The sequence below is a fragment of the Syngnathus scovelli genome, chromosome 17 (assembly GCF_024217435.2).
Source record: "Syngnathus scovelli strain Florida chromosome 17, RoL_Ssco_1.2, whole genome shotgun sequence".
Lineage (NCBI taxonomy): Eukaryota > Metazoa > Chordata > Actinopteri > Syngnathiformes > Syngnathidae > Syngnathus > Syngnathus scovelli.
In genome coordinates, this window is record NC_090863.1 from 12,147,713 (window position 1) to 12,157,404 (window position 9,692).

Below are 9,692 nucleotides of genomic sequence, written 5' to 3' on the forward strand. Positions count from 1 at the left end.
CAATGCGCAATCGGCGCTCACTGTGTTACCCGCTCGTAAATCAAACACCTGAAGTTCTTGCGGGCTCCGTCCGGCTTAATGAGATGTGCGGCGCGGTGGGACCGGTGGAGCAATGCGGGCCATGGAGACAGATGGACATATGGGTGGTTTGGTCGGGGGCAGCCATGCATCTCTGACAGCAGGCGGGCACGGCTGGAAATGGAGCGGGGCGGTAATTGGGTTAGCGGTAGAAAGAAGGAAAAAGCAGCGAGAAGACACGTCTCGTTATGATACTTGATATGATAGTTCTACATTCGGTAGGTCAAATCGTCTTATCCCATCCAAATGAATGGAAATGCCACTGATCTGTCCCAACCGAACCAATGTAAGGAGTTTAGGTCATGCTCTCAAATGTTCTTGTTTTTGTAAGGACCCTTGCTGCAGACTTTTGTACCTAGACATGCAAAGACCAGAACGCAACTTGTTTCAACAGTTGAGGCGAGTTCTAACAAGCGGATGCCTCCCCTTCCAGACTCCACGCCAGATCTTAGAAGCTGGCTTATCACCTTTAACCCGGCCTGCTCTCACTATAAAAGTGGACAAGAAAATCAATAACCGTGACGAATCACAACCAGTCAGTCACGGAACTACCCTCTCCTCTGAACTGTTAAATGGTACGTTTGACATCAGTGATGCCCTGTGGATACTTGATTGGCTGCTTGGTTGCATTGTGCGGAGAATGGATTTTTTTTGCCCTGTAGTGACGTAGATGCTAGAAACTGTCAGTCATCTCCCCATAATTCTTCCCTAGTGTTGAATACTGCTGACTGTCAGTATCATTTATATCCTTTTAATGCTCCATAGTGGCTGGCAAAGCTTAGGACCACTTTAAACTGTTCAGAGCATTCTGGCCACTACATTTTTAATTCTAAAATAAAGAAATGTGTATGTCTATATATGTATGTATATATACATATATATACTGTACTATATAGGAACTAATAACTGAATGATAATAATGAACATACAAATTAAATGCTACGTGAGTACGTAAATAATGATAATCACATTTTAAAACACTATCAATGTTATAGTATAATACAACAGTACAATTTGATCAATCAAAACTAATAATAAATAATTAAAACGATTTTAAATAATCCATATACCATAACTTTAGATAAAAAAAAATAACCAAATGAATTCCCTTGAGAAGTCAAATTAAATGCAACTCATTTGACTCCCAGTGTGATGCATTGCAGTCGTGTAACACACAGCAACCTAAAAGACTACAACCATAAACACCGTGATGCTGTTCTGCATTAGATTTAAGTGTGTAGCAATGGATTATTGCCAACATACATAAAAGTCAAAGATGACAAATGGGCATCATGTAGAGCAGCTCCTCTTCTCCTCTTCAGCTTGGCCCGCCCCTCGCCTGCCTTTCCTTGCTTCCAAGCTTTTGCCTTTGAGCTTGAGGCGCATCCATTGAGGCGAGCACGGAGCTCTCTCTCTCTCTCTCTCTCTCTCTCTCTCTCTCTCTCTCTCTCTCTCTCTCTCTCTCTCTCTCTCTCTCTCTCTCTCTCTCTCTCTCTCTCTCTCTCTCTCTCTCTCTCTCTCTCTCTCTCTCTCTCTCTCTCTCTCTCTCTCTCTCTGTCTCTCTCTCGTTCTCTCCCTCCCTTGCAGCTCTGCCACCAAAGTGGCGCACATCGACGACGATGCCTCCCTTTGAGGATGCTCCTAATTTCTAAGCAGGTAAGCCTGATTTACAGCCATCTCTAATATCCCCCAAATAAGCTACGTTTTAAAAGAACATCCTGTTGGATTGAATTGTTTGTGCCGCGTTTATGGAAGACCGTGAACGCACCACGGTTCCGAGAAATGCAGCAGAACTTTTCGTTTTATGGTTCTTACGCGCTTGGATATTTCGCGTGTGTATGTGTGTTCGTGAAGCAAATTCGTGCACGTGTATTTTTTGGGGGGCGTCTTGTGCGCCCGAATTCGGCCGTGTTTGAAGCTTCTTATGTCGGTTCTGGACATTTTCTGCCACACGCACGCGCGCACTCTCACGCGTGCACATACAGAGGGGAAACAGATGTGCTGTCACGTCAACAGAACATTAGTCGTGCAACATTGCGCGTAAATAAAGCCCTCCAAACGCCTCCTTTTCATCCTCCCTTTCGTCATCATCTCCAACATGTCGACCCGAACCGAACCAAACAGTCCACACCCACCCAAGAACCCCCTTCGGTTAACTCCCCCCATCGCAAAAATCTCCACCCACACGCTTTGATGAGAATAAAAAAAAAAAAAATCGAGAATAAGATGCACCAATGCATATTTCAGGTACCTAGAATCTAGGTCCTAGATAGTAGCCTGCTCACCTTCAGATTAATTATTCTGGTGTAATTACCCGATAAGGCTGATATCTAGTAATTGCACTCCTACATGTGTGCATGAGACACTTCATTAGGTACGCCTGCTCAAGTTAATGAGGTCGAATGTGAATAATTTGCCTTTGCAAATTAGATTTTGATCGACACGTGTCACGGAGCTTCTGTTTTATGTATGCGTGTGCCCATGTGTGTTCGCTGGGAATGATGCAATCGAGAGAGTGGGGAAATTGCAAGCGGGCACAGTATGGAAGCAGGGATTGGTAAAAAAAAAAACAACAACCATATTTTGAAAAATTCTGGCACCATAGAAATCCAAATTATCTTTCCGCATTTAGATGAATGGGATGCCATTAATCAGTTCCAGCCTCCCTCAACCAAAAACCACAAAATTTTTTCCAATGTTACATAACGTTTTTATTTTTAATGCAATTAGGCAGTGGAACCTTATGATATTGTCAAATGTCTGTCGACATGTGTTGCAGCACACTTTGTATTCATATATGCATTGCATAACTCCAGTGCCAGCTGTTTTCAGCACAGCCCCACATTAGAAGTCATTTTTGAGTGTTTTGATTGTTTTTTCGAAATGGCTGGCATACACTAACTTTCCTTTCCTTGAGAGGGATTGTTTATCGTTGCCTCCATAATTCTTGCTCCCGAGGTGCAGTCTATCTGACGAGCGTACTTCTCGACCCGTTTCATATGTAAAGTGCCTTGAGATGTGAATACAATCGAACAGAATTGAATTGAATTATGTTTGCGTGGTGCACCACAAGGCCATTACAGTTTCCAATAAAAAGAATATTTATGGCTTTATATACTCTACTGTGCAAGCAAAAAGAATTTACAATCACTTTCACAGCCGTGGCCATATTCCATATTCTTCTCAAAATTCTATTCCAGGGTTATATATGAATATTAGATTGTGCATGAGTGCCTACTTTCCAGGATGTCACAATGAAACCTTTCGTGAGCACGCTCAGTAAGCCTCGAATAAACACTTATATGACAAAAATGAGCATTATGACAATTTTAAAATCATATCGATTTACATTGCATCAGGTTGTGATGTGTACCTGGAATACGAAATGGGCCTCACATATTAGCATTGTCATCCTTGTGGCGTGTACCTAATGAAGTGTCCTACTAGCGTGCATATATGTGCGTGTGTGTGTCATCTCAAGACACGCTGGTGCTGAGATGGATTCGCTCAGAGAGCAGGAAGGAGTGTGGGTGGGAGAGAGGACGTAGGTGGGCTCAACACGCCCGCTGGCCTCCTGTCTGGACACATCACATCCTCTCGCTGCTGCTGCTGCTGCTGAGGCCCTGCTCGGAGACTTAGATAAACATACAAAGCAACGTCTAACAGCAGTCAGGCAGCCAGCACTCCTTGTTCCCACTTTTTGCTCTATAGATCCAGTGGCATCACATTGATGACTAATACAGCTGAAGTTGTCCATTTTTCCGCCTGTGGGTCAAATTCGACTGGATTGACTCGCCCACTGAAAGTAAAAATAATCGGTTGCGTTTCTATTTTTACGAGATGTACGCTTTTAAAATATTCCCTAAGGCTGTACTTGTTGACTTTTTGTCAATGGTTGTTGGAGAATTAGCTCTTACGGTCAATACTGTTGGTTGAAACGAGATTGAATCAATTGTACCTTCTGCCTTCTACTGGAACAGCTTTTAACTATCATTATTTGTAGTGAACAAAAAATAGTTTTAGCAGTAAAATGTTGGAAATAACTCTTTAAAAAAGAGTTTGGAAATCATTTTGTTACTGTAGCAGTGATCTGGTGGTGGAACCTCGGTTGCAAATCCATCCATCCATCCATCCATCCATCCATCCATCCATCCATCCATCCATCCATCCATCCATCCATCCATCCATCCATCCATCCATCCATCCATCCATCCATCCATCCATCCATCCATCCATCCATCCATCCATCCATCCATCCATCCATCCATCCATCCATCCATCCATCCATCCATCCATCCATCCATCCATCCATCCATCCATCCATCCATCCATCCATCCATCCATCCATCCATCCATCCATCCATCCATCCATCCATCCATCCATCCATCCATCCATCCATCCATCCATCCATCCATCCATCCATCCATCCGCTGTGCTAAAACTCGGGATTACACATCTAATCCATCCAGACAGCGTCTGCCATCTGCTCAGCGTGGACCCTCATGTTCTCCCTCTTGTGCTTTCCCCTCTAGGTTGAGTGACAAGCCCGCTCCCCGAGCGCTGCCATGATCGCCACGGGCGGACTGCTGCGCATGAACCGGCGCCAGGACTCCCTGCGCTCCAAGAATCGCGCTGAAAACAAGAAGAAGCGGAAATCAAAGAAGAAGAAGAAAAATGACGTGGTGGTAGTGAAGGGCAAGCTCAACCTCTGCTCACCCGCTGGCCTGGTTGCGGCTGTCGGGCTGATGGTCCTCACGGTGGGCATCTCCATGGCCGTACTAGGGTACTGGCCCAGCCAGAATCAGCAGCAATACCACGAGCACGGACGGACGGGGGTACACTACGGCACAATGAGTTACTCACAAAGCCCCAACGCGTCCTCCAACGAGAGCCCAGCTCCCCCCAACCTCAACCCGCTGAACCAGAGCCATTCCAACGGCAGCGACTTGGCTCCATCTCCCAACCACTGCGGCTTCCTGTGTGACTTCCTCGACAACTACCTGTACTCCGACAACCTCAAAGTCTTCGGACCGTTGGTGATGGGCATCGGAATTTTCCTCTTCATCTGCGCCAATGCCGTCCTTCACGAGAACCGCGACAAGAAAACCAAAATCATCAACCTGAGAGACATATACTCCACGGTTATAGACCTGCATAGTGTCCGTTCCAAGGAGTACTCACCTCTCAATGGTTTGGTAAACTACACCCAGTCCAAGAGCGCAGAGGGTCCATCGGGGGGCCACCATGCAGGCCGCAGTTCCTGGCCTTCCTCCGCCGCATTGGGCAGCGACGAGGTATTCCGGCGTCCGTCGCGTAGCTGGTCCAGGGACGTCCAGACTTTCACGGACACGGTGTACAGCATCTACAAGGACTACAGCAACGGCAGCGAAGAGGCCCCCCAACCCCGCCAGTGGGACCCCACCTCCATTGTGGCCTCCTCGGTAAATGCCTTCACCCTCCCGGTCATCAAGCTCAACAACTACGAGGCGGAGGAAGACGTGGTCATTGAGATGGGGAATGACCACGAGGAGGCACAGGGCGATGAAGAAAAGACGAGTCCTTTGCCCGAGGACGTACCTGCCGCTGAGCCGCCCCAGTTGTTCCCGCCCTCCCCGGTTGTCAAGGCGATGGGGTCACGCCTGTCCCTCAACTCGCTAACGGACCCGCCGAGGTCAGCGCGCCGTTGCAGCCTGTCGGTGAGCGTGTGCCACCAGAGCGAGCGGGGCAGGCGCTTCAGCTGCCCTCGTCTGGAGCGCTCCAACAGTAAGGGCTACATTAAACTCAGCGACCTCGGGAGCGAATCCTTCGACGCGCCGGACACTTCTTTAGGGGGCGACGGCAAGCAGGAAGTAGCAGCCACGGATACGGCGACAACCGTGGAGGAGGACGCTCAGGGAGACAAGGGACAGGCGACACAAAGCACTTCTGCAGAATCCTAGAGGGAATCTTGGGAAACTCTTACAAGCCCCTTTCACACTGTTAACCACCACTCGGCATTTATGACTCTGGCTTTCAGACGGTGGGATATTATCATATCCACATAGCCACCGTAGGTTCACACATCCAGATTACGGTCAGCATCAGACGGGTAGAACTGCTTTCAACGCAAAAGGAGCGTTGCCAGTGGGTCTCGGGTATTGATCCTTATACACAAGTGGCTTTATACCTCTGATGCGAGCTAATTCTAAGCCAGAGTTGAACTCTGGTCCTCGAGGGCCACTATCCTTCATGATTTAGATGTTTCTCCTACAACACCACACCTGAGTCAAATGATCAGGATTGATATCAGGCTCCTGATCGATCGTTTGACACAGATGCAATAGAGAAGCGGAACATCTAAAACATGTAGGATAGTGGTCCTTGAGAACCACTTGTGTTCTCAGCCCTTAAAACTCATAAGCCACTTTCACACCGCCCCAACCGTGGGATACTACATCAAAAGCCGTAGATGGGCAGTTTTTGACACAAAGTCACGGTCCCAGCTTTGCACTCATCCCTGAGACCAGGTCCTAAAATAGCAAATTCACTGGTGGACATCCCACATCTGTACCTTACACGCAGGACAGTGATAAAATGCCTGCATGGATGGCTAATGTGAAAGGGGCTACAGTCTGTCTTTGCTTCATATGTTCCGGAAGCGAGATACGACATGGCCATGAAGACTCAAAGGGCAAGGAGCCTCCTTTTCCGCACACAACACAGCTCAACCGTTCAGATGTGAGTTTTCTATTTTTTCAATGTAGCAAGAGCAATACTAATGATTGTTGAACGGATTTGTAAAAGAAAAGCAGGATTGGAATTTAGCTTCTATTTTGGTATAGTGGTTGAGGTGGGTAAAAACGGTAGCTTGTTAGAAGTGTAGATCTGACCGGAAGGAAACTGAAGCACCTGTAGCATCAAACTTTAAAAGTCTACACTTGTCATGAAGAAACTCAGGTAGACGTTTGATTTAGGAGCCGACGTGGACCTCCATGAGGGGATGACGTTTTCTCTGCACACTATACTTACTACATGGTGGATAAACTTTTGAACTTCTACTACAATCCCCGCTGACCCACCACCTTCAGCCCTGCTTTCCCGAACACTGTAGGCGTCCTGTTGTGCACAAGCGAATGCAAAGTAGATTGTTTGCGCCAAATAGTTTCACTTGCATCATGGAAAACCATTAAAAGATAACAAAACAAGTTTGAGAGTCTTGAGTTGTTTTTGTATATTTAATCTATTTTTTTTTATAGACCAGGAGCTAACGGTGACATTAACGGTGAAATTAAGCTTGTTTTAGCAAGCGAGATGATTAGTCTGCTTCTTGCCAAGTGGTGACACACTATGATGACGTTTTCTGGGCATTTCACAATAGTTACACAAAGAATGCACAGCAATGCCAATTGCCACGACAAGTGTGTACTCGTTAGCGTGTTGCATAACTTTACAGTCAGTTACAATGATATTAATACTTTTTAATAATAAAATCTAATCTTTTAAGGACAATTAATGTGTATGACACTGATATTTCAACATTAATTATGATAAGGGTTGTCTCATGGGTGTAATAACTATAGAAGAGGAAATGGATATATCGCAGTGCAGTAGATCTATGTTCCTGTTCAATGGCGCATAGTGAGACTATAAGCGGTTCAGAAAATGGATGGATGAATATTTCATTTGCGGCCTGATTGCCCTCTAGTGGCCAAAGGTTGCAGCACTTCTTCAAGAAGCCCGTAGTCGAGCGGTTGTTGTGAGAGGGCGAGAAAGTGGGGGCGAGAGTGTCCGTTTTGGAGCACTGCAGGGGGCGGGCTTTGGAGAGGGGAGGGGTTAAGGCCGGGTTGGTTCCTCCTGGCCGTAAAGTGAATACAGCTGACTTTACAGGTGCCTGCTCCTTTCTTCTGCCAGGAGACTCCAACTCAGCCTGGGAGTGATTTTGGAAGAGTCAGGTACAAAATATATCTTCAATTGTATGAGAAATCATGTACCATTATGTATCAGGCTGTTTTTATACCTACCCCTACTGGGGGCATGAATACACAATCTGACTTAGATTTTATTTTTATGTGTGCTTCTGTTGCCGGGCCTTCTCCTGCAAAATGTGACCGACGACCCCCCTCTCACCGGCCCACCCTTTCTGCCCTCCTGGAATGTGAAATGGTGAGTCCTCACTTTCACAAGAGCAAAATAGAATCAAGTGTATAGGCATGTGTCACCCCATGTCAACAAGTGGATAAAAATATATAGAAACAGAAAATGTCACAAATGCCAATCGTTGGGTTGCAGCACAAGGGTGAATGACCTGCAGCCTATGCGCCATATGTAGATGTAAAAGAAAAAAAGTAGGGTTGTTTTTATTTTTTTTTTAAGAAAATGTCCTTTGTATTATAATTTTTCTTTTAACTTTTATTTTTTTTTAATTTTTTTATTTTAAAAAAACAACAACAAACAAATAAAAAAAAATTAAGATAAAACATGCATGGAGTCACGTTGGACCCATTCTAATGGTTTGAAAAAATTTTTTTACAATGTAAGATGAAAGATAAAACTTTTCATTACTGACATTAAAACATGTGGCAGGTCACATTGACTTAGGAACATTTATTGTAAAACAAACACTGGTTCCATTGGCGTTCTTAGTGGCTAATGTGTTTTTTTATTACGTTGACTGAGTGGTCTTTTTTTTTTCCTCACAAACACACACACTGACACACGTAATCAGATGTTTCCCGTGGAAATGGGATGTTTGCTCAGCATATGCCTTTCCGCTTACTACCATAGAAACTGTGAATGAATCAAAAGTTACTGACTGACTACATATTCTTTTTATTGCCGGGTCATGTGTCCATGGACATTTGGACCTTCTGCTGGTTTATGAGTGAAGTAAATGATGAAGGTGAATGTACAGGGCCAGAGAGATAAAAGCGGGCTAAAGTCCGTGAGAGTTATAGTAGTCGTGCCTGTGGTCTGTCAAGCTTGTTCCTCTTTAAGTCTCTTAAAAGAAATGTCTGAGTATTAAAAATAAAGGCGATGCAAGCAAAAGTGGAGTTAAGCCCCCCCACCCCCCACCCCTCCCTTTTTTTTTTTTTCCAAGGAGTCTACTGGGGACACAGGGAGAAGCTAGTAATTACGGTGGAAATCCCAGGTTCCTTTTCGGGCCTGCAGTGCGGCATTCTGAAACATTTTCAACTGCCGTGCATTTACAAACTTTTACTCTCCTGCGACGTTGTCGGCATTGGAGGCTATCGGCCCATCTCTCGCCGTTCATCTCGGGAACGCCGATCAATACCGCTGTCATGTCAGGTCGACATCAATACGTCTGCCATTGTGGTGGAGAAGAAGGGGAAAGAAAAGGAGGCGATGTCGCACAGCACACAAAATGGAGGATATCGAATGGATGTTTCGAAACGAATGAAGCGATGATATGAAAATATGGTTTTAGAAGAGAAAGTATGACCTTGTCACTAGCTTGCCATATTGGAAATGTGAATAGGAAGAAAACCAAAGTCAAACAAGTGTGCGCGGTGCTTTCAGGGCCTGCGGGAGTAACGCTTATGACTCAATCCTGTTAAGTGGTGAGATAAGTCATTTGCGAAAGGTGTTACCTCACCATCTGATCACTTGACGCCGC

General features: G+C 45.4%; 1 protein-coding gene across 1 annotated transcript; it reads left to right on the forward strand.

Annotated features, from left to right (window-relative positions):
• The first annotated feature begins 1,591 nt into the window (after nucleotides 1–1,591).
• On the forward strand, nucleotides 1,592–7,263 carry LOC125985010 (transmembrane protein 200C). The gene is made up of 2 exons (XM_049747440.2): nucleotides 1,592–1,734; nucleotides 4,612–7,263. Exon 2 carries the CDS (start codon nucleotides 4,645–4,647, stop codon nucleotides 6,016–6,018), a length of 1,374 nt encoding a protein of 457 aa, XP_049603397.1. The 5' UTR covers nucleotides 1,592–1,734; nucleotides 4,612–4,644; the 3' UTR covers nucleotides 6,019–7,263.
• Nucleotides 7,264–9,692: the final 2,429 nt, after the last annotated feature.